General features: G+C 35.1%; 1 protein-coding gene across 7 annotated transcripts in view; it reads right to left on the bottom strand.

The window, feature by feature from the left end:
• Window positions 1-3,373: 3,373 nt before the first annotated feature.
• LOC131165752 (dolichol-phosphate mannose synthase subunit 3-like) overlaps window positions 3,374-26,089 on the bottom strand; it is a 68,722-nt gene continuing 46,006 nt past the window's right edge. For 2 of the 7 annotated variants that reach the window (XM_058123788.1, XM_058123786.1), the window contains exons 2-5: window positions 26,004-26,057; window positions 25,227-25,377; window positions 25,023-25,130; window positions 3,374-3,834 (exon numbers count right to left, since the gene is read on the bottom strand). In XM_058123788.1, coding sequence (XP_057979771.1) covers window positions 3,775-3,834; window positions 25,023-25,130; window positions 25,227-25,328 — 270 coding nt within the window. In that variant the 5' untranslated portion in view covers window positions 25,329-25,377; window positions 26,004-26,057 and the 3' untranslated portion in view covers window positions 3,374-3,774. Of the gene's footprint in view, window positions 3,835-5,305; window positions 5,455-25,022; window positions 25,131-25,226; window positions 25,391-26,003; window positions 26,058-26,089 lie in introns of those variants that run through there. The other 5 variants (XM_058123789.1, XM_058123790.1, XM_058123785.1 and 2 more) reach the window with 5 other exon arrangements.

Consider the following 26,089-nt stretch of genomic DNA (forward strand, 5'->3'; position numbering starts at 1 on the left):
GGGTTGGTTTCCGCAATCTTTGTCTTTTTTTTTCTTGCAGAACTACGTTTCCTTTCATATAGCTGAAGATATTTTTCTACTTTTCTCTATTTGTTACACATATAGGAGCAGATTATTTTCAATTATCTACACCAAATCGCAGCAAAGAACAGGGCTCCTGCTTATCAAAACACAATTCATCATTGTTAGACAGATCTTCAATTAGATGCGAAGTTGTTTATTCTTACCTTATGCAATGCCAATTGCATGTAGCCAAATGTTGTATTTTCCACAGAAAACCAATATCTGATTGAACTTGTCAAAACTTGGTCACAACTCATGGGAAGCAACATAAGGTGTCTGTCTTGCACATAATGGATCCCATCAAAATATAACAGTTTAATATATTTTTTTGAATCAACTCAAGGGCAGAGTCAATGTGTTCATGCAGATCATATTTTGTTTTTGTTACTTAATTATTGAAGGGGATACCCCTTTTTCCTTGGTGTAGTTCAGAATTACAGTTCCAAGATTTAAAGAGAAATATCCTGTTGAAGCAAGATGGCTAAGCACCAAAAGTTTTTCCTTTTTTTCACGCACGCTTTTAAATATTGCTTTGGGAGTCTTAAAGTCTGGTTAGACATCTCTTGATTAAAGTGAAGTTAACTTTGACAATAACTTAGTCATATGGGTTTTATTTTGCCAATTGAGCTAGGACTACATGGGTCACTGATACTGCTGTAGCATTCACTCACAGGTGAGTTTTTCACTAATCTGGATGTAACAAAATTCATTTTTGGCGACAGAAAGCACAGGGATATATTTTATCATTTTAGTTTCCATTGCTATTACTAGAACTTGTTTTTATGGTTCCCTTATAATTGTCTCCATGTTGAAAGATGGGTTACAGATAAGCATACATGAAATGGATTGGAGCAATTCAATTGCCATGAGAGTGCAAATATTCTCTCACTTATAAGATATGCGCATATATTCCATGTCATATTTAGGTGATTTCACAAGCATGCATGTCAATTCATACAAGAAGCAAATTCCCTAGAGAAATGGAACTTAATTTTTGTAAATTATCTTCCTCCAGGATGAAGATTTTTTAAACTTTAAGGCCTTTTGGATTCATGCTACCAATGGTAAATGTGATTTATTTTATTTTATTTTTTGTTGATTTTCTCTCACCCTTTACTCAAATTTTTTAAAGGGTCCATTTACATCACAGATTTTGGTTGGGCCTCTAAAGAAAGGAAAATAAGGAATCTTCACTTACTTCACACACCTGTTACAAGGTAGTGACTAATGAAGCTAAAGGTTGAAGATTTGAAGATTGAAATGACGTTTTAGATGAACATGTGGAAGCATATGTTTGATGATGCTAGATTGTAGAGAAATATCTATGAAGGCACACGTTGCAACTTTGCCAGATTTAATGTACAACTATATCACCATTGCTCAATGACCAAGAGATGATCCTAACTCCTCCTTAGTCACCCTTTAACATCCACCGGTCCTAAATCCCAATTCATTTGAGCTTGCCAGATGGATTGAAATGTGGCAAAGCTTTATGGCCCAAGGGCACCCTTTTTTTTTAATACTTTGGCGTAATCATCTCGACCATGTACATGCAAATTAAGCCAAGTTGTTTAAAGAAGGTGATACTAATATTCAGCCACCAAATCTTCAAATTGGGGAGCCCATGGCAAATAGGCCATTTGAATTGTTAGGGTAGTTGGAGATCTGCACTTGATTCAAATTGACCATGGGATTTGAATTTCAGAACAAGAATTAGATGGTTGAGAGAATATCTGGCCCTAGATTGTGGTAGTAGGTGTGGGCATAAAAGTAGTTAAGATCATGTGTTTACTTTGATTTTATTTTTTTATTGTCTTTGTACTCCCTAGTATGATAGAACTCTTGGGAAATTGGTGTGAATAGGGATCCCAAGTGTTAGGATCAATGGCAAGGCAGATTTCAAGGGAATGCTCAAAAGCTATAGGATCCTCAAGTTCAATTTCTCACCAATGCGTCCTACCTCTACTAGCTTAGGTGTGCTTGGGGACTAGGCCTCTACATCTAATTTGGTGCCACTTGGGAAGGTCGAAAGGATCGAACAGAAGTCTAGAGTTTCAAGTTACAAAATAAAAAGTGTAAATAGGCATGGGATTTCCTTTGTAGGACATTACCCTTAAGATAAAAAAAAAAAATGCAATTATACTATCACAATGTAGGAATAGGCATGAGGTTTCATGTGTAGGACATTACCATTAAGATCAAAAAAACAATTATGTTATCACAATGTACTTCCTACAAAACCCTTATTCCTTCTCTTTCTTTCTCTCTCAAATTCTACTCTCTTTATCTCTCTCCTTCCCCCAATCTTCTGATCTCTATCCTTTCATCTCCTGTAATTTCTACATTTCCCACTTCTCTCCTAATTCCACTTTCTCATAAAGTATCCCTTCAAAGGATTTCGTCATTTCTAATGAAACAACTTTAGTTCTTATATTACTTCCACACCAAATTTCTAAATTCCCATTTTGAATACAATTTATTAGAGATAGACTTGTATAACAATTGATTGTCCTCTTTCAAAGAAGAAAACTACTAGAAAGGAGAGCGAAGATAATTAATTGTTTGATAAAAACAAAAGCTTGTAAAGTTTGATAAAAACAAAAGCATGTAAATTGATCGAGGTATTTAAATAACCAAAATAGATACCACTTAAAAGGCAATAATGCATGAATACTTTTGTACCATTTGAAAAATTAAGGACACAAATAGAATAAAATGATCTTTAAACAATATTCTCAGCCAAAAGGTAAAGAGAATGATTCTAACGTCCGTGTGAATGACTCCAAGCAGATTAGCAATCCACTGTTTTATGCCATTTTTCCTAATGAAAAATGGATAATTTTTACCTTACATTAGATATAAACATAAATAAAATAACAACTGGAAAAGATATTTTTACCTATACATCTGCAACTTCTTTTAAAAATAAACAAAGGACTCGAAAGATCCAAAAAAACAAAAAATCAAATACACAACTAAAAAAAAAATTAAGAATAAAATTGCTTTGATTTCGTACAAAAGAACCTGCGTTATTCTTACAGCTTACCCTAGATCCCATACACCCACTAGACCCTGAATACCTTAACCCCAAGCCTCAAGAGGAAAGATCTCTTGTTTTATGAAAAAATAAAACTTTCAATTACTTTAAAAAGTTTTTAAAAATATTTCTAAATATTTTACGAGAAAGATTTACAAGGATCAACTCCTCTCTGCACAATTGGAAATATCTGAGGTGAAAACCCAAGGAATGAAGTAACATCACTCCCAATCCAACCATTCATTCTCCCACAAATAATGAAAATCATTTTAATGAGTCCCACCAACGTTGTAGTGTTACCATTTCAAGAGAAAATCAAAATTAAAGTTGCACACTGGATCCTGGACAGTATGTGAATGACACTGATTCTGAGAGCGCTTTTTTTTTTTTCCTAAAATTAAAAAAAAAAATTATATAGGGATTTGCCAAGGCCAACCAAATTACACAATAAGAATGGCACATCCTTAACACCACCATCTTTCTCTTTTGGAGGTTTGAAACTCGAGACTTTGCAACAGAATTCGAGTCCAACCCTTACAATTACCAAATACGATAATCCTTCAAGAAGAAATGACAGCTCCCAAGTGTGGAGCTTACAATGCTCAGTTCTAGAAGTAAAATTCAGTTCGGTTCCAGACCATATCAGAAGCAGAAGGATCCTACAAACCAATCAGTCAATCAGAACCCACATCAACCCCTTTTTGCTTCAGGAACTCCTTGGCCTCAGCAACATCCTAACAAAACGGAAACGGTACACAATTCAATGGAAAACAAAACCATGGCATTCTTTCTAAAAGGATGAAAAATAAATTGTAAGCACAAATTGCATGGCATTGCACTCTTTCTACAACTACTATGCTTGTGATTCACAATTTAAAATCAAGGACACTTGGATGCATGTGGGAGGATGGAGGAATTAGGATATTGGATTTGAATTTGGGTGGACTGGATGAAACACAGTAGAAAAATATATTGACTTTCTTCAAAGTTCACATAAATCCAAATCCAAATCCAAGCTCCAAACCCATGCTTGCAAGCACTACCCTCAAGAACACAAAAAATCAATACACTAACAGCCTTCAACTGCCCTACCATCTGCCTTCAACTAGGCCTATCAATCAGCGCAAGCTGATTGCAGATGACGACTTCGCTCAAACTCAGCCCAAATAAGAAAGGCTCAGGATCAAACTAAGCTCATCATTTTCTAACAAGTTCTAGGCCATATGATTGAGCAAAATTACATTTCAAACACACAAATAGTAAGAAAAGAACAGGTGATATCAATCATTTGAGTTGAATATATTATTGCAGGTAATAATTTTCAAGCAACATAATACAGAACTAATTGTTGAGAGGCTGCTGCTGCTCAAATATTAAATGATGTTTATATTAAATAATGCTTCAAGTTTCATATTAATTTTTTTTAGGCTAGACATTAAGTATTGCATACATTAAATCTTGTGTATTTAGATATTTAATGTTTCTTATAACATATTATTTAGTTATATCAAGTAGAATTTAAAATTTCTTATATTAATGTCATTTGTAATAAAGTGTGGATATGATGTCAAATGCCTAAAATACATAATCCATTTAGCTGGATGAAAGTAATAAAGTGTGGATATGATGTCAAATGCCTAAAATACATAATCCATTTAGCTGGATGAAAAATAGTTCTCAACATAAAATAGGAAAACATTTTTGAAGGGAAAAATATTTCTTCGATTTTTCATTGTTTGTTTAAAGAACAAATTACTGAGTAAATTGTTTTATACTCTTGACTAAAATTTGTTCCCTTTCAAAAAGTACAGAGGCAAGAAAAATTAAGAAATAGCAGATGAATAGAAGAAAAATACTCTTAAAACCTATGTGCAAAAAGCAAAGAAGATATGCAAAATTACTATAACTATCAGGAAATTGAACTTCTCATTCACATGATGTGACATCAGGAAAGGACAATTGAGCTACAGAAAATAAGTTGTACATATCTACTACAAAAGTTTTTTTTTTTGGTGTTTGGGGGGCCTCCCGCGCCCGCGGGGGGGGGGGTGGTGGTGGTGGTGGTGTGTGAGAAGTTCTAAAATTAGGTTCTAGAATAAAAGAGTATGTAGTAGGTATATAGATGATGTTAGGAAAATATACAATGGAATAATGACAAGTGCTAAAAACACAAGTCTAGAAAATTTCTAACCGCAATAGGAGTACACCAAGGGTCTTCTCTGAGTCCTCATTCTTTTGCTTTAGTTATGGATAAACTCACTACAAATATCCAAAATAAGGTTCCAAACTTCCAACATGGATGTTTTTCACAATCATATTGTCTTGATGAAACAGGAAGTCAGGTATAACAAAATCTGGAATAACAAAAATAAAATGATTTAGAATGTCAAGGCTTTAAGATATGTAGAAACAAGACAGGCTACAAGAAAAATAATTTGTCAGTTTAGGAGGAATATTGGAAAAAAAAAATATTAAAGTTGGTTGTCAGGAAATCCTGGACACTAGTAGATTTCAGTATATTTAATTGCTTATGCAGGCTAAGGTAGAAAATGAATAACATGTAATCCATAGGAGTTGAGGCAGGCCGGTAAAATGGAAGAGCATGCTGTGTGATCATGGAATACCATTAAAATTAAAAGGAAAGTTGCATAGGACAGCTATAAGACCAGGCTAACCAGCTATGCTTTATGGACCAAATTATTGGGAAACTAAGAAGCAACATATCCAAAAAGTAAAAACTGCAAAAATGAGAATGCTAAACATAAATTAAGGAATAAACACACGAGTCAGGTGTAGTATTAGTAGAACATGAGATAAAGGGAAAAATGGTTTACATGGTTTAAGCTAATTGCAGCGTAGGCGAAGAATCATACCAGCAGAAGGGATTAGTTTTTAGACATTAGTAGACCTAGAATACTTGAAAATACTAAGGTTGACAGCGCTCCAACTTTCAAAGCATTCATGTGGCTGATTCCACCTAATGGGACTTCAAGCTTGGTGGCTGTTAATTGTTATAAACTATATTTATTTCTCTTTTGTGCATGGCACAAAACAAAAATTTATTTTTTAGAAATATATATATATATGATCAAACAAGGTCTAAATGAAAATTTCTAGCCACTTATATATTCAAATCAAATGATTACACGAATATTTATTTTTAAATAGCATGCTAATATAATAAGAACCCTAATAATAAATTTTGAATAACAACTATAATATTGAGTCATGGCACCATGTTGCTTGCATTAGGTACGTATTATACATTATTTATATTAAATATTAGTATGATAATTGAGGCAATAATGAAATAATGTATATTAACAAACTTTACATACAAAGCAAAATGCATGCGTCTACGACTACAACTAGCTTCACGCACACCCATGCAGTCACACTATACAATAAAACAACAACAATAACAACAAAATCAAGCCTTAAGTCCCACTAGGTGGGGACGGTTATATGAATCATTTTTCGCCAATTTATGTAACCATGGACCATTTCTTTTGACAAATTCAGGGATATTAAATCCTTACTCACTATCTCCTCCCACGTTATTTTAGGTTTACCCCTACCCCTTCCACTACCCCTCCAGTAACTAACTCACTCTTCCTCACTAGCGCACTATGTGGCCTACGTTGCAAGTGTTCATGCCATCTGAGTGGTCCCTCCCTTATCTTCTATAGGAGCCATACCTAACTTAACCCAAGTTCAAGTTTAGACTTTGTTGGCCTAATAAGGCTTACAATTCTTATTTTGATGATAACAAATCAATGATGTGTTTAATATGGTTCAAGTAAAAGTTTTTCAGGAAAAAGGCAAAACTTAAAGGAAGTGACAAAGCTCAAGAGCATAAGGAAGCCTATGGATTAAAAAGAAATTTTGAAGAGCATAATAAAGCTTATGGATTACAAAGAGATCTTAAAGAGCATGAGGATTAAAGATATATTGGTGAAAGTTTAAAGAAAAGATTGAAAACTCAAAGATGATAGAAGAACAAGATTGAAGAACAAAGGATCATTTTTTTTTAGATGTTCTAAATGTAAGTACTTCAAGTTAATTTCAAATATAAATTGGATTGAAACTCTCAAAAATTAAGAAATATATTTTTATATATACTCTAAAGAATATTTTAATAATCAATTAAAAGAAAGGGTTTTGAAAAAGAAAAACTTTTGAAATAAAAAAAGGGTCAGGCGATTGCCAAATTAAGGAAAGGGTTTTTCAAAGAGACAGTAGTAAGACAGGCGACTGCCTAAACATGTCAAGCGCCTGCGTGAACATGCCAAGCGACTGCCTTGGTTCTAGCAGGCGACTGCCAGTATTCTGTGTTGAGAGTTTGTTCTATGACAGGCGACTGTCAAGTCGTAGCAGGCGACTGCCACTCGAACGTTAGCTTAAAAACTCTTAACGGAAAGATTTTTTAAACAAAGTTTTTGGACATAATTATTTTAAAAAACTTGAAAACTATTTTAAGGAAACTTTGGGGATATGGAATTGCTTCTAAACATCTATAAATAGCCCTAATCTTCAAAGGTTTGAGATACCAAACAATTTTCAAGCAATCAAAGTTCTCAAAGGCTCTCAAACTCTCTTGTGTTCAACTACTGAGTTGCTACTGATTCAAACTTCGAAGCAAAGCTTTCAAAGTCAGAATCTTTCATATTTTGAAAGATATTTGGTGATTCATACTAAGTATTGAGCTTCAAATTCTTTTATATTTGAATTACTTTGAAGTATTATTGTGCTAAGTGTTGTACTAACCTACTCTGCTGTGAGAGTGTTTTCTTGTACACAAAATTTCTTTATCTTGATTCTTATTCATAGACGATTCAGGGCTGTAGAATCGTTTGACCAAACGAGGGAATATCGTTTGGAGAGGCGGGCTCTAGCCTAACGGAAGGAGTGTTTGTAATTGGTATTGTTCCACCCGTCAACGGAACTAAACTAGTGAATTCTTTGGTGGTTTGCCAAAGGCGAGGACATAGGCTGGGTATAAGCCGAACCTCGTAAAATCTTGTGTCTCTCTTCTTCCTTACTCTTTACTTTTTCAGCAAAGACTTATAATCTGCGTGTATGCTTTTAATTCATTAATTCTGAGTGTTTAGTTGTTAAATAGAACGGAGGATAATTTGTTTTTGGCTTAATCAGCATTGATTGCGGAAACCGAAAGGGACTACGTTGGTTGATCAACCTAAATTTATTAATCTAAAAGTTTGTTTAAAAACTAAACATAAGGAAGACTTGTGAGTTTGGAATAAACACAGGGCTATTGAGACAAAGATTGAGTTTTTGATTATCTTGATTGGTTGTGGTTGAATTGTTTTTATATTTAATTATTGTGATTGATTGATAATTAAGAATTAAAATTAAAATAATTTTAAAAATACCAATTCACACCTCCTCTTGGGAAGCTATCCTAATTTCAATTGGTATCAGAGCCTAGTTATAGCAAATTCTTAACAAGCATATATAAAAAAATCTAAATGGCTAACATAGGAGTAGCTCCTTTTGGAGAGAGCCAATCCTCAACTCGTCCACCAATCTTTTGTGGACGCAACTACACCTTTTGGAAAAAGAGAATACAAATCTACCTCCAACACATGAATTGGAAAGCTTGGGAAGTAGTTGTAGATAGAGACTTTATTCCCACCAAAATAATAGATGGCAAACATATTCCAAAAGAGAAAAAGGATATGATTGATTCAGATTATAAGATGCTTCAAATAAACTCAAGTGCTATAAATGCTTTATATTGTGCCTTAGATGCTAACGAATTCAATAGGGTAATGGCTTGTAAAACAACTAAAGAAATATGGGACAAATTAGAAGTCACATATGAAGGAACCATTGATGTAAGAGACAATAGAATAGACATGTTAACTAGCGAATATGAAGCATTCAAAATGAATTCAGATGAATCCATATCAAGTATGTACACAAGATTCACCCACATAATTAACTCCCTAAGTGCCTTAAGAAAAACATATACCACCTATGAAATGATTAGGAAAATTTTGAGAGGCCTTCCCTCAATATGGGAACCTAAGGCTACAGCAATTACCGAAGGAAGGAATCTTAAGACTACCTCCCTAGATGAACTCATAGGATCACTTCTTACTTATGAAATGGTTCTAAAAGAAAGAAATCCTGAACTAAAGCATAAGAAATCTATTGCACTAAAAGCATCAAGCCACAGCTCAAGCGAAGAAGAAAGTGAATCAAGTGATTTGGATCAAGATGAATTAGCATTCATCACTAAGAGACTAGGAAAGTTTTATAGAAGGAATAAAAGATTTCCTAAGAAGTTCAACAAAAGAAAAACTGAAAAGGTAGAATCAAGTAGAAAAGAAAATAAAAGTAAAAATGAACCTCCTATATGCTATCATTGTAAGAAACCAGGACATATCAAATCAGACTACCCTTTGCTCAAGAAAGACAAGAAGAAAAAGAAAGAAGCTATGAAGGCTACTTGGGATGACTCAAGCTCCAGCGAAACTGAAAACGAATCAAGTGGACAAGAGATGGCAAACGTATGCTTCATGGCAAACGATGAAGAGGTAAACTCCTATTACTCTTCAACCGAATCTATCAATGAATCTTATGATGAGTCTTGTGATAGTATGCCCTCATACAAAGAATTACAAGCTGAATTATTTTCTTTACATAAAAGATTCATAAAAATTTCCAAAAGAAATATAACCTTAAAAGATCAAAATAAAGAACTTAAAACAACTTGAATCATTTAAAACTATTGAAGAAGAAAAGGATTCTTGTATAAAGAAGTTAGAAGAAGAAGAAAATTGACCAAAACTCATAAAGAAAACTTAAGTAAAAAGGATCAAGAAATAAATGAACTAAAGAAATTAGTAGAAGATAAAGAACAAGTTATATATAATTTTACTAAAGGGAAAGATAATTTTGAAAAAATGATTGGACAGCAAAGGTTACATGGGAATAAAGAAGGAATAGGTTACAATGGTAAACCAAACAAAAAGAATAAAAAATTATACATGGGATATTTTGTAAAAGAAGCCAAGCACTATGCTAGCACTTCCTCACACAACAAACATGAACACACTACTTGTTATATGTGCAAGACCAAAGGTCATGTAATGTTTGATTGCCCACTAAAAAGGAAGTATGTCAAAATACAAGGTGAATGGAAAGTCAATAATGGATCTAACAACAAAATAAAGAAAGTTAAAAGGATTTGGGTTCCTAAAACTAACCAAATGAATCCTCCATTGTAGGTATGTTTTAGGACAACTTCATCAATGGACAAGTGGTAATTGGACAACGGGTGTTCAAGACACATGACCGATGATAAGACCAAGTTCACATCATTAAAACAAAAGAATGGAGGATATGTCACCTTCGGTGATAATGCCAAAGGTAAGATCATTGGCATCGGGAGAATAGGTAAAGAACCTTCTATTACTATTGATAATGTATTATTGGTAGAAGGATTAAAACACAATCTTTTAAGCATAAGCCAATTGAGTGACAAAGGGTTTGAAATAATCTTTAAGAAAGAAAAATGCGTTATTCAAAATCCCAAAGAAAATAAAATCTTATTTATAGCTCTTAGGATAAATAATGTTTATTGTATAAATCTTGAAAATCTAATAAATCAAAACGTAACTTGTTTGGCAGCTATGAATGATATAAGTTGGCTATGGCATAGAAAGTTAGGACATGCTAGCATGAACTTATTATTCAAATTATCAAAGAAAAATCTTGTAAAAGGATTACCAAATTCTAAATTCATAAAAAACAAGATATGTGACGCATGCCAAAAAGGAAAGCAAGTTAAAACTAGCTTTAAAAAGAAAAAGTATATATCTACTAAAAGACCCCTAGAACTTTTACATTTAGATTTATTTGGTCCAACTAGAACCTTAAGTCTAGGAGGAAAACAATATGCTTTTGTAATAGTAGATGATTATTCAAGATTTACTTGGGTATTATTTCTATCTAATAAACATGAAGCTCGTAATATGTTAATTTCCTTATGTAAGAAATTACAAAATGAGAAAGGCTATAATGTAACAAGTTTTAAAAGTGACTAAGGAAAAGAATTTAAGAACAAGGAAGTCGATAAATTTTGTAATGAACATGGAATATCTCATAATTTTTCAACTCCTAGAACTCCACAACAAAATGGATTTGTAGAAAGAAAAAATAGAACTCTACAAGAAATGGCAAGAACTATGCTTAATGAGAATAATTTACCTAAATACTTTTGGGCTAAAGCTGTAAACACAGCTTGTTATATTATAAATAGGGTATCTATAAGATCAAGTATAGAGAAAACACCATATGAATTATGGAAAGGAAGAAAACCTAATATTTCTTACTTTCATGTATTTGGGTGCAAATGCTTCATTCTTAACACTAAAGATGATTTAGGAAAGTTTGATGCAAAATCTGATGAAGGTATCTTTTTAGGCTACTTTATAAATAGCAAAGCCTATAGGGTCTATAATAGGAGAACTCTTACTATCATTGAATCAATACACATAACATTTGATGAATCCAACTTTTATGAAAATAAAATTCAGAATGATGAAAAAGAAGATGTTTCACAAAATGAAGAAGATCTTAAAATAAAAGAAGAAAATATTAAAGAGACTTCAAATGAAAACATTGTAGAAAGTCTAGAACTACCTAAAGAATGGAAATATTCAAAAATTCATCCAAAAGAACAAATACTTGGAGAAACTTCAAAAGGTATAACCACTCGAGCTTCTTTGAAAAATATTTGCAATCATTATGCCTTTTTATCTCAAGAAGAACCCAAAAATATTGATGAAACTTTAAAAGATGACTCTTGGATTATAGCTATGCAAGAGGAACTACATCAATTTGAAAGAAGTCAAGTATGGGAACTTATACCAAAACCCAAAGACAAATCAATCATAGGAACTAAATGGGTGTTTAGAAATAAAAAGGATGAAAATGGAGTTGTTGTAAGAAATAAAGCTAGGCTAGTAGCTCAAGGATATAATCAAGAAGAAGGTATTGATTACAATGAAACTTTTACCCCTGTAGCAAGAATGGAAGCAATTAGGATGCTCTTAGCTTATGCAGCCTATAGGGATTTCAAATTATATCAAATGGATGTAAAAAGTGCTTTTTTAAATGGATATATAAATGAAGAGGTTTATGTAAAACAACCTCCAGGTTTTGAAAATTCAAAAAATCCAGATTATGTATTTAAGTTAACTAAAGCTCTATATGAATTAAAGCAAGCTCCTAGAACTTGGTATGAAAGACTAAGCAAGTTCCTAATTCAAAATAATTTCTCAAGAGGAAAGATAGATAGTACGTTATTTATAAAAACCAAAAACAAAGATATGCTTATAGTACAAATTTATGTTGATGATATTATTTTTAGGGCAACCAATGAGAATTTATGCAATGAATTCGCTAAATCAATGCAAAAAGAGTTTGAGATGAGTATGATGGGAGAATTAAATTATTTTCTAGGATTACAAATCAAAAAGGCAAAAAATGGAACTTTCATAAATCAAACTAAATATATTAAAGATATGTTAAAAAAGTTTGATATGGAAGAAAGTAAACCTATAAGAACTCCTATGAGTACTTCAACTAGTCTTGACAAAGATGAAAAAGGGAAACAAGTTGATACTAAGTATTACCGAGGAATGATAGGAAGCTTACTTTATTTAATAGCAAGTAGACCGGATATTATGTTTAGTGTATGTATGTGTGCAAGGTTTCAGTCAGCTCCTAAGGAATCACACCAAACAACGGTCAAAAGAATCCTTAGATATCTATTAGGCACACTTGAACTAGGTTTATGGTATCCAAAGGAATCTGAATTTGAAATGATTAGTTATTCAGATGCAGACTTTGCTGGATGTAAAATAGATAGAAAAAGCACAAGTGGAACGTGTCATTTTCTAGGACACTCTTTAGTTTCATGGTCTTCAAAGAAACAAAACTCTGCAACATTATCCACAGCAGAAGCAGAATACATTGCTGCAGGAAGTTGTTGTGCCCAAACATTGTATATGAAACAACAACTAAAAGATTTTAAAATACAATATCAAACTATTCCCATAAAATGTGACAACACAAGTGCCATTAATATTTCAAAAAATTCAGTATCTCACTCAAGAACAAAACACATTTACATAAGACATCTTTTCTTGAGAGATCATGTGCAAAACAAAGATATAATGCTAGAATTTGTAAATACAAATGACCAATTAGCAGATATTTTCACAAAACCTTTATCTGAAGAAAGATTCATATTTATAAGAAGAGAATTGGGCATGCTACATAGTCGTGAAGTAATCTAAACTCTGTTCGGCTTGGCAAGCGACTGCCACCAAGGTGCCATGCGACTGCCAAGCTACTGACTTTTCAGATTCCACATAGACAGGCGACTACCTCGCGGCGGATAGGGTTTAAAACCCTGTTTTAAATCATTTTAACTTCCATATCTTTGGGAAAAATTCTTCGAATTAAGCCAGGAGATTTTGAGGTTCACATTGTTGAGAAACAATGGATTATGGCTCAGGGTTTTACTCCACAAGATTTTTTTGCCTCTAGTCATGACTGAAACTCCTGTTAATTTTGGGCATCTACCTCTTTACAAATAGCTTAATCTGAAGACTCTAATCCTGCACAAACTCATTACAAACAACATCTTACCACGTTCTGGTTCTCACGATCATATTTCATTCCTAGATTGTTTTGTAATGTGGTGTATTCTCAAAAGAAAAAAGATGGATCTTCCAAGTTTAATTATCAAGTGGATTATTATGAAAGTCGATGCTCCTCGTATTGTTCTACCATATGCTGGAATGTTAAATATGGTTTTTACTCATTTTAATATTCTTACACCATCATTCAACTTCACTAGCAAAACTCATTACGATACTTTTTCTGATACCATTCTTAAACGTATGGGCTATAAGAACTCTCCTCAAGGATGGTTTCATAAGGGACATCGTCATGTATCATCTGCTCCACCACCTCCTTCATCTTCCATACCAGCACCTTCAATTCAGCTTGATCCAGAAACTCCTTCATGGTTCGTTCCATTTTTTAATCATTATATGACTTTCAGTGATGGAATGAAATCTGGACTTGGTACTCTGCAAGAGAAGGTTTCTTCTATAGAAAATCATTGTTCAAATATTGATAAGCGAGTTGATAAGATTGAACAACAGTTGGTCAGCTCCTCTAAAGGCAAATCTCCTATGAATATCAACTCTGCTACATCAAGTGATGATGAACCTAGTGAACAAGAGGAAGGAGATGATGAAAGTGGATCTATGGAAGCTTCTGATTGATGTGTTTTCATCTATAAGTTATTTATCACTTTTATGTATTAAAGCTTTATCGGATAGTATGTTCTTGATGTTCTAAAAGTAGTACTTTGTATTGCAGCATTTCTCTATTTTTGTTTTTCTTTCTCCTTTTTGATTGATGTCCAAAGGGGGAGAAATGTTTAAGAGAAGTGAGTGCAAAAATATGCTATGTCATGGTTTGCAAAAATATGCGACTGCCAGAAAGGGTTTTTCAAAGAGACAGTAGCAAGACAGGCGACTGCCTAAACATGTTAGGCGCCTACGTGAACATGTCAGGCGACTGCCTTGGTTCTAGCAGGCAACTACCAGTATTCTATGTTGAGAGTTTGTTCTATGACAGGCGACTGCCACTCAAACGTTGGCTTTAAAACTCTTAACGGGAAGATTTTTTAAACAAAATTTTTGGACATAATTATTTTAAAAAACTTGGAAACTATTTCAAGGAAACTTTGGGGGTATGGAATTGCTTCTAAACATCTATAAATAGCCCCAATCTTCAAAGGTTTGAGATACCAAGCAATTTTCAAACAATCAAAGTTCTCAAAGGCTCTCAAACTCTCTTGTGTTCAACTACTGAGTTGCTACTGATTCAAACTTCGAAGCAAAGCTTTCAAAGTCAGAATCTTTCATATTTTGAAAGATATTTGGTGATTCATACTAAGTATTGAGCTTCAAATTCTTTTATATTTGAATTACTTTGAAGTATTATTGTGCTGATTGTTGTACTAACCTACTCTGCTGTGAGAGTGTTTTCTTGTACACAAAATCTCTTTATCTTGATTCTTATTCATAGACGATTCAGGATTGTAGAATCGTTGGACCAAACGAGGGAATATCGTTTGGAGAGGCGGGCTCTAGCTTAACAGAAGTAGTGTTTGTAATCGGTATTGTTCCACCCGTCAAAGGAACTAAACTAGTGAATTCTTTGGTGGTTTGCCAAAGGCGAGGACGTAGGCTGGGTATAAGCCGAACCTCGTAAAATCTTGTGTCTCTCTTCTTCCTTACTCTTTACTTTTTCAGCAAAGACTTATAATCTGTGTGTATGTTTTTAATTCATTAATTCTGAGTGTTTAGTTGTTAAATAGAACGGAGGATAATTTGTTTTTGGCTTGATCAGCATTGATTGCGGAAACCGAAAGGGATTATGTTGTTTGATCAACCTAAACTTATTAATCTAAAAGTTGTTTAAAAACTAAACATAAGGAAGACTTGTGAGTTTGGAATAAACATAGGGCTTACACAAATTCAGCAATTTATTACACGGCTATTGAGACAAAGATTGAGTTTTTGATTATCTTGATTGGTTGTGGTTGAATTGTTTTTATATTTAATTGTTGTGATTGACTGATAATTAAGAATTAAAATTAACATAATTTTAAAAATACCAATTCACCCCTCCTCTTGGGAAGCTATCCTAATTTCAGACTTAAATTTTCACTCTAGCTAATAATTTTCAAGTCAAACAAGCTAGTCTGAATGCTAGTTCAGCCCAATTGATAGCCATACCCTCAACACACATCTAAAGGGGAATCCTATTAGTTCTCATTTGTTAAATTACCATTTTACCTAAAAGCTTAAGCTATTAGGTTGTGGGCCAATAATGTATATCAAGCATTAACACTCCCCTACACGTGCAGCTTGACAACACGTGGAGAGATAATCACACGGTAGATAACACCCACTACAGGGAATATAATAATTTTTTAAACACTACACAATAAACACGAGCAACAAAACTAAACCCAAGACCTCTTGGTAAACAACTCTGATATCATGTTAATTATTACTTCACCTAAAAGCTTAAGTTATTAGTTGTGGGCCAACAATGTATATCAAGCTTTAACATCTTTCAGCTATGTACTCTCTCAACTGAAGTAATTGAAACTTCAAACACCATGGTCTATTTAATATTAAAGGTGCTATATCTATCTCACAATAACCACGAAAGGATAACTCCCACACCTTGCAAATTATAATTTTTTTTTAAAAAAAAGGCAGGACACCATAAACCAATTAGCTAGCTTATTATATTAATATCGGCAAGATTCCCCCTTACTCAAATTAGACAAACTCTCCATATTCCCCTTTTAATTGAAACTCTCCCCATTATGGTCCAATCCAAGAGGGAAAAAACAAAAAACAAAGACAAACACATGACGTAGGATTCCACATTTAATTTTTTGAGAATGCACTCAACAGTTTTAACTAACAGAAAACATTCCCGTCCACTATTAAGGGTCAATCCTGAAGCCTCCATGCAAGATAGCCATAGGAATCTCAGTCTTCGTTTGGGACAATTTCCCAAATGTGAAGTACCATATCTATTAAATAAAAAATTCATAATAAGTCCTTTGCCAAAAGAACTTGGGTGGAAAATAATGTTCAGAAAACAGAGATTTTAGAAGTACTTCTAACAAAAAATCAATAACTCATATATTCTATTTTTTTAAATCCAAATGGAGCAAATATTGGCCCAATAGTAAGGTGCTCCATAGGGGTGTACAACAATCAACAAAATAAGAAAAACAAACCAGAAGTTGAACTATCTTACGTTTTGGTTCAGTTGTCAGTTTTTGTTGACCACAAAAAACTAGTTTTGGGTTTTAGGTTTGCAAGAAAGTCGAAACCGAAATTTGTTTGTTTTGTATTTTCATATTTACATATTCTTGTATTTATAATTAATTGTTATTTTTTATTATAATGTTAAATTTTTGCATATTTAATTTAATAATAATATTTTATTGAGAGAGATAGAAGTGATGACATAGAAAGACATGGGGCTTTTAAAGTGAAAAAGGCCAGCTCCCACCATGCTCCATATAGATGGATCCTTCCCCCTGGCCCATTGCCCATAATGCCCACGGGGGAGAAGATCTCATCATAGTCAACCCCTTTCCTCTGTGAGTAACCCTTTGCTACTAGACAAGCCTTGAATTTTTGCTCCACCTGCACCACATGCTCATTGCTGCTGCAATTTTCTGGCACTTGTTTCTTTTCTTCCTGAGTACGCTGCAACATTGCTTTCTCATCAAAATCTACATCTCTTCTACATACAAAAATTTGGTTACAACTCTGATGTGGGGAAAAGAAACTCTCGAATTGGAGGAGATCACAAGTGCTCTATTAGGTTTTCATCAAAGGAAGAAAGCCAGTGATGAGAATTTACGAGGTGAAGGGGGGAACCAGAGCCTAAGCCTTGGCAACCGCAACTGATGGAAGCCTCGCTGAAGAGCATAGGAAAGAAAAAAGGTGTCCCCTTACTGCCCATCAAATAGGAAAAAGGAGGATCTGGAAGAAGCATCATTTCCTTAGATTTCTTGTGTGGTTATTAGAGTTGCCAATGGGAGCAGTTGTTAGTCTCTTTTACACCATCTGCAAGCTGTAAAATATATTGCATCATTGCTGACAACTGGCTACCTCTTACAGCATCTCATGAATCATGAAGAACATCTCTACCACATATAAAAGGGTGAGGGGCCTAGCCTCCCCCACCCTCCGTTAAAATAAAGTATGCTCCAATCCAATCCTACATACAAGAAATCTTGCTTACACCCACCAGTCACAATCTCTTATAAATCATGAAGAATATATCTAACGCCTATAAAAGGGTGGCTCCCCCCCCCCCCCCTCTCTCATTTGTGTATGCTCCATCGAAATCTTGCTTATACCCACCAGTCAAAGCTCTCTCTCTCTCTCTCTCCCCCTATGTGCGTGTGCAGCCCCACACACGTATGCGAATGATCTGTAGACAACTGGCTACAATATCTCATAAATCATGAAGCACATCTCGATCACCTATAGAAATAAAATGCATAGAGCCGCAATAAACGAGTCAAACATCTCGACTCATTTAATTAATGAGCTTAGCTCAAGCTTGATTTAAACTGCTCAATCATCAAGTTCATTTACAACGTAAATTTAATAATTTATTTGTGTCTTACTACCTTATGTCATTATATTTTTTTAAAAGAGAAATAAAAATATGTGATTAGTGAGATTAAAGAGAAAATACTTTTATATATATATATATATATATATATATATATAGGTATATGTATATATATAGGTATATGTATATGTATATGCATAGCATATGCATATGCATGTGTGTGTGTGTGTGTAACATATGTATGTAAATTAATGTTAATTTAAAATGAACTCTAAATCAAAATTTTAATTAACAAGCCTCCTAACAAATTAATAGAGAAGTCTATTTTGATCCTACAAACCAAGTTCATGAAATTACTTCATAATTAACTACTAAGCTTATTGAACAAGCCTATTACTTGAGTTTCAAGACAATCCAATTGTGAGCCACCAAAACAAGCTGGCTTATGAGCTTACCAAGCCAAGTATCGCCTAGCTCAAGTTCAGCTTGTTTAGTTTTCAAGCTCAAAATCCAAGCACAAGCTTGTCTCATTTATCTTAATGAACAGATCGAAGCTATTATCGAGCTGCACACCGAGTAGTTCATGAATGATTATTGGCTCATTCGCAGCCCTAACCCCCTCCCCCCCCCCCCCGGCCACAAAAATAAAAACCTAAAAAATAAAAACATAAAAGAATTTAAACTGAAATTTGTTTATGCTCCAATCCAACATTTGAAACATCTTTGCTTACACCCAGTCTCAGTATGGAGGATCTGGACTCACCTTTGGATTTAGAATAAAATTCTTTAACACATTTTTTTCAGGAGCTTGAAAGAGGTCCTTCCCCCAGCTATGAATCTACTACCACCTCCTCTCTTTGGGGGGAGAGAGCAACACCAATTTAGGCACTCTTAGTGCCAGAACGAACAGTCCAGGCAGCTGCGCAGAATCTGGTTGCCACATCTTTAAGCACTCCGCCAACTCCTTATGTGCAAATGGCAGATATGGAGAAGAAACAACAGTTGCTGGTGCAGGAATAGATGGTTTGGCACCAGTACACTTCTTTGTCCCACACCGATCAAGTGTAAGAAAAAAGGCTTCTTTCTCTTATAAAAAGCCACTCTAGCCTATTGTATTCTACTAGTCATAGGCTCCAGCCCAGCTATAGTTGATGGCGTACAGCCTCTGTTTTAGCCTGAATCCAACTGTCTTCTAGCCCTTGGACCTAGTAGGATAGATTGGGCTCAGTATTTGCAACTGTTGAATAACTTTTGAAAACAAAACGAGAAAAACGAACTGATGAAATTGATTGTTGAGTTTCTATTGAAATGTTGGTTTTTGGTTTGTTTTGGGTTTATAAATTTAAAACCCAATAAGCTCAGTTCAGTTACCAATTTATGACAAAATCAAGCCTAACCAAACCGATTACACTCCAAATTCAACATCCCCACACCCAGAGGTTGTACGTTCAAATCAAGAAATAGCCTCTCCAAATGCAAAGGTAAGGCTGCATATGTTATACAATCCCAAACCTGCTTGTGCACAAGGCTTCCAGAGCAGCCTCTTCCACAGGAAGACCACCCTCTCCCCACCTCTATAAACCACATGCACCCCTTTCTCACTGAGAACAACCCCTTCCTGACCTGCCCCAACTAATCCCTTTGCTCCATTGATTTCCTTCTACTATTTCACCTGCATGACACCTATAGCTGGTTCCATAAGATGGATGAACAAAAATGGAGATCCCCTATAATCATTGAAGAAGCTTTCTAGGGTTCCATTTATTAACACCAAGAAATATAACCACAGAAATGTGTCCTGATCCAGCCAATTAATCTATAGATAAATCCCATCCTGTCTAGCTAAGAAAAGAGAAACTCACACAACATAAGGCCAACCAACTCATAGTCTTTGAGTCCATAACTTTATAAGCAACCGTGACTACATATAAGCATAGTTATAAAACCCTCAGATTACTTGCTCAATTATGACCAGGTTGGACCAGTACCGATTTGGTTTATCAGCCCAATTATAGCATAAAACTAGATTTATAACAAGCCAGAGTCAACCCAATCGATACTTACTGACTTGGCCTGGAGTGAGCCAGCTGGGCTGACCCCATTCCTTAAGCAAAAATGAAGGACCTAATGCAGCTGGGAAGATCCAAAAGCACGATTTGCTAGGAGATGGAAAAGGGTATGCATTTGATTCTTCTATTAAACATACAATATACATCAACATATACATCGCATATATAAAGGAAATATGCTCAAGAATGAATTTATTAAATCATTAATTCAAATTTTTTTTAAATAAATTATTGCTTGAATCAAACATTATTTCTCACAGCTCTTTGATATTTGTAGAACTGCTAATAATAATAATAATGAATTCCAATAATATCTTAGAAATAATATAAAAAGTAGTACAAATATTATCTTAGGTGTTGATATTAATTATTTTCTTGACTTTAATTGACTAATATGGAATTGTGACCACGTTCTTTGTTTTTTGTGTGCGTGTGTAATTAATATTACCAGTTCAACCTCTGCATCGGTCCAACCAACCCAGTAGCTTCACTGGGTTGATCACCAGTCTAAAATCACATATTCACGGAATATCTTCCCCCTTACAATTGCATTTGTTAATTCAATACCAACCCAACCACTATCCCAAGAGCCTCGAAGAAAGCATATTGGCTAGGCAGCAGTACACACCACCAAGCTAATTAACCTAAAATCCCAAACATCCACTGCATCTCTTCTTAGGAACCAGAGCAATACAGAATGCACTAGATATGTTAATTACTTGGCTTAATTTAATCACCATCCCAACAAGAAAAATTCATCTTAAGTCCCTAAAAGTTGAATAAATCCATGCAATGCGGCTTCTATGTCAATTTTATCTTTCCAATCTATCAAAATCTCAATGCTCCCGTGTCATGCCTCATTCCTAAATCAATCATAATCTCATTTACAAGAAGCAGTAATCTTATATTTCAAAGCTTTTCTAGTACTCCTGACTTTCACCTCTCCTTACAAAGCTGTCCTACTTGGTCAAGTCAAATGGTTGGACTCCATTCCTTAAATGACTGCAAGGTTTAAACTTTATTGCCACTATGGAACAAATTAGCCTCTTCTCACTCCTCCCTGACAAACCCAGTTGTTTCAGGGCAGCTCGGTAAAAAATATAGAGCTTATTGACCCCGATAGGAACAAACTCCTGGCAAATAGGTTGCATCCTCCCATTGTGACTCATTTTGCAATTGGCATGCCAATCAAAGGTAGAGACCCTCGTCTCATAGAAGAAATAACCAACAATCAAAAACGACAATAGCAACAATGAGGCAGTAATCCTAACTAATTGGAATCAGTCACATAAATTATTTTCTCCTTTCAGTTTACAAAAGGATTTATGCATCAGCACCAAATAAACCCTAACAAAACAATCGCATTTCCCAACAACTAATGGTATCTAAGCACCCTAATAAAACCTAAATAAATCACAACATTAAAATAAACAACTCAAAATATGTATAATGCTAACTCTTTCCAAGACAAAAATTGCTTCTTAATTGACATTAAGTCCAAAGTCTTAGTTTTGAACTTCCTAGAAAGAAATGCCTTCTCTCTAGCTTTGAGCAACAATAGCACCAATACAGCGGAACTAAGGATACTTAATTTTTCATGGAATAAAACTAGAAGCTGTTTTTTGTTACTTTCTGCAACCCAAAGAGGAAAAGGGGGCCCGCAGGATGTTTACCCATCCAAGGCTCTAAGAAGCCCCTGCACCATGACATAAACATAAATAGAGAAAATCAAAGAAAATGTTTAAGGGATATGAAAGACAGGTTGGAAGAGGGCTCAATTTAAATGTTGACTAATTAGCTAGGAACAAACTATGTGCAAGACACAGGGAGAGCCAGTTAAATGAGGCAAATTTTTAAGGGATATGACGAGACGAGGGGAGGGGACCAGATGGATTTAGGATGGCCTTTTCTCAGGAGGGATGGATGGTGTTGGAAGGGAACATTTTGAGGTTCTTTGCAGAGTTCTATCATAATGGGATAGTAAGCAGTAGTCAGAATCTTACTTCTTTTTCCCTAACCCCAAAGGAGAGATTAAGAAGGTTAGGGACTTTACACTTTAGGCCCATTAGCCTAGTCACTAGACTTTGCGAGATCCTTTCTAAGATTTTATCAAAGATGCTGAGAAAGTTTTTGGGGCAGACTGTATGTAAAACTCGGTCTGCATTCATTACAGATAGACAAATTTTAATGAGGTGGTTGAGGATGTGAGGAGAAGAAAGACGGGGCTTATCTTTAAGTTGGACTCTGAGAGAACTTATGATATGGTGAGCTGGGTTTTTTGGATAGATTTATGATTAGGGCAAGGGTTTTGGGGCAATGCGTAGGAAGTGGATAAGAGTTTGCTTGAGTGACATCAATTTGTTGGTCATCATTAATGGTCAGCCTAGGGAGTGGCTCAAGGCCTCCCAAGAGCTTGGGCAGGAGGATGCATTATGTCCGTTTTTGTTCGCCCTTGTGGCCTCTGTTTTAAGTAGGGTGCTTCTGCAAGCCCAGGACTTGAGAGTGATTAGAGGTCTTTCGATGAGGAGGGAGGAAGAAGGTGTCTCATCAGCAGTTTGCTAACAACCCCTATTCCTTGAGGACAATGTTGCAATTTTCCAGAAAGGCCATTATCTTGTTGAAAGGTTTACAGATCAACTTGTCCCTGGGGTGGCAAGCAATAATCTAGAGGGCAAGTTTGCGAGAGATTTAGTGCTTTTAGTGTTGTGTGTTTCCTTAGATTGGCTGCATTCCTATCTTGATCTTTCCCTCGGTAGCAGCCCCAAATCTGTGGCCTTTTGGGACTCAATTATTGAGAAGGTGAATAGAAAGTCGGAGGGCTGGGGGAGCACATACTTACCTCTTGGGGGTCGAATCATGCTCATTAGTGCCTCCTTCTCCAACATCCCAATTTATTAAACTTTTTTGAGAGCCCAAGAGTGTTGCTAGGATTCTTGAGAGGTTGATGCAAGACTTTCTTTGGTTGGGTTGCGGAATAACAAGACAGAACACTTGGTTAGCTCTTGCTTTTTTCTTTCCTCTCACCCATTTCAGAGTGGGTCATGGTAACAGGATTCAGTTTAGGGAGGACCCCTCAATGGGCAAGAGTTTGCTGGAGCTGATGTTGCCTCACTTGTTTAAGCCTTTTTTCCTTCACAATGCAACTATCAGCTCTTCTGTTTCTTCCTGTTGGTGTGTGTGTCTGTTTGGTTTTTTTGGGGGATGACGGGGTTCTCTTCTTGGGATTTCCACATATTTAGGAATTTCAATGGAAGAGAGATCAATGAGCTCTCCATCCTGCTTACTTTTCTGGATCATTTTGTTCCATTTGATGTTGTGGGGTGGGGGTGGTTGGAGAGGGGTTCAGGAGGGTGATTCCTCAGGTCTCTTCTTCCAAATCCCTTTATCCTTTTTCTTTCAACTTTTGAAACTCATTCTCCCAACTTTTTTTCCTTGAAGCAACAACATTTGAAAGGCAAAGGTCCCCTTTAAGATTCTGGCATTCATTTGGGCAGTGTCTCTCAATAGACATGCACAATATGTCACAGATCAGATGACCCTAAAGTATCTCAGTCCCAATATCTATGCCATGTGTTGTGAGCCCAACAAAACCAACACTCATATTTTCCTCCACTGTCAAAGCGCAACTATCCTTTGAACTCTTTTCTCCTGCTTTGGTGAAGCTTCAATGGCGCCTAAGAGTGTGAAGGATTTCTTACGAGGTTTTAGGTTTTTTGGGAAGAGCAGGCACAGAAGGGCATTATGGCGGTGTGTGGTTTTCGCAATCCTGTGAACTTTTTGGCTCAAGCGGAATGCTAGAACCGAGCTAGCTCTTCTAGCTTGTTATGGGATATAGTGGTGCTTTTGGCATATCTGTGGGGTCTATCTTCCGATTTTTTGGGGGAACTGTCTCTGTCTGACCTTCAAGGAGGTTTTAGGGGATGTTTTAGCTTAGTTTGTTCATATTTTCTGCTATTTTCTTCTTGTTTTTTGCAGGTCATCTCATCCTCCTTGCCTTGTAATTGCTTTCTGTTTTGTCAATAAAATTCTCTCTTATCCAAAATATATATACATATTATACACACATACCTATAGTGTATAGATATAAATGTATATATATATATATATATATATATATATATATGAAGTATTAAATGTGGTCAAGCCCATGAAGAATCCTTCAAATTGGAATCTTCTAACTTCCCTAGTCAAACTAGGAATTTTAAGCATACTCCAACAATTCTCCACCTTAACTCAAATTCCTTCAAGCATTCTCCCTGGTGCATTTAATGCGACACTACTACCAAACCAAACTATAGCCCGAACTACAACTTAAACTGCATTCTATCAACAGCCCATGTGCAGTGAGTACAAAATGCATGAAACATATGCTCATTAGTAACTAGATTATGAAAAGACCCAAGTAGGCCCCCACTACAAATTAATACTATAAATTTTTTTAAACCTCCAAACTTGGTATTCTTTAAGCCTCTAATGATCGCTTCTTTTATCTTTATTTTTTCCCGCAATTTTAGCGGCTGGGAGTAGGGGCAGGTATTGCAGATGGAGGAAAACCCCTTTGAAACTCAAGAAGCTGCAGTATTGGATTAACAGAAAAATAAAGAGGCAATTACCTGTTGCAACAGTGGTGCTTCTCGAGGGCAAGTTGGAAATTGCATCAAACCAACACCAACCATTAAAAGACCATAGCATCCCAGTGACACAATAGAATATAAAGGCAGCTGGGAAAAAAGACAAGACACAGTTAAATCACACAAAAGAAACAAAACACATAATCAATAAATTAAAGAAAACAAAACATTGAGAAATTAGCTCACCAACAAAGCGTAGCTGTGGGGGATTACTGATGTCTGCAAGAGGCCAATCCAAAAGGCAGAGAGAGCCACTAGCAATGTCATAATCTTCACAATATGTTTCATTGGATCTACAATGCAAGCTAAAAAAGCCCCCTTCTCCTGATTAGGTTTTCTGAGAAGATAGCCTAACATTTAGAAACAAAAAACACGGGTGCACCCCACTTTTTTATGCTTGCACTCCAAGTGGGTGAAATTTGTGTTCATAAACAAATATAATGATCAATGAGAAGGATTACATGTTAAACCAAAAAACTATTACACATGCTGTCATGCACAGAAAGGCCTGTACATGCATGTGTGCATGTAATGAGAAGATAAAGGATATGTTTATAAAAGCCTAGAAACTATCGCCTGCTCCTAAATCTATTCTTGAACAGAACCCACATATCAACGGATTTCCACTAATGTCTTCAATGACGACTTGAAGAGAAAAGTGAGATCCTGGAATTTTAGTAATGGATAGACCACATTCATTTGAGAATTAATAAAATCAAACTGCTAATAGCAATTCTTTTCAAATGAATAAGAGATTTAAAACAAATAAAATTGCTTCTCCTCTGTCTCTGCATGCTTATACATCTTTTTCACTGGTATAGAAATTTCATTTAAGAGATGACAGGCCAAGAAGGCAAACATGAGTATAAAATGACCAACCCTAAGAAGCAAAGGATATAAGAAGCAGCTCCCTCAAGATTTCAACAAAAGCTCCTTAACTTCAAGCAATATTTTATTTCTTACCTTCCACAAACAACAAAATATTCCAAGTGGGCTACCTCCCGAAAAAGCTTCTTCCTAGAAGCAAAGGAAATCTTTCAAATTATACA

The sequence above is a fragment of the Malania oleifera genome, chromosome 10, assembly GCF_029873635.1.
Source record: "Malania oleifera isolate guangnan ecotype guangnan chromosome 10, ASM2987363v1, whole genome shotgun sequence".
In the NCBI taxonomy this organism is placed as follows: Eukaryota; Viridiplantae; Streptophyta; class Magnoliopsida; order Santalales; family Ximeniaceae; genus Malania; species Malania oleifera.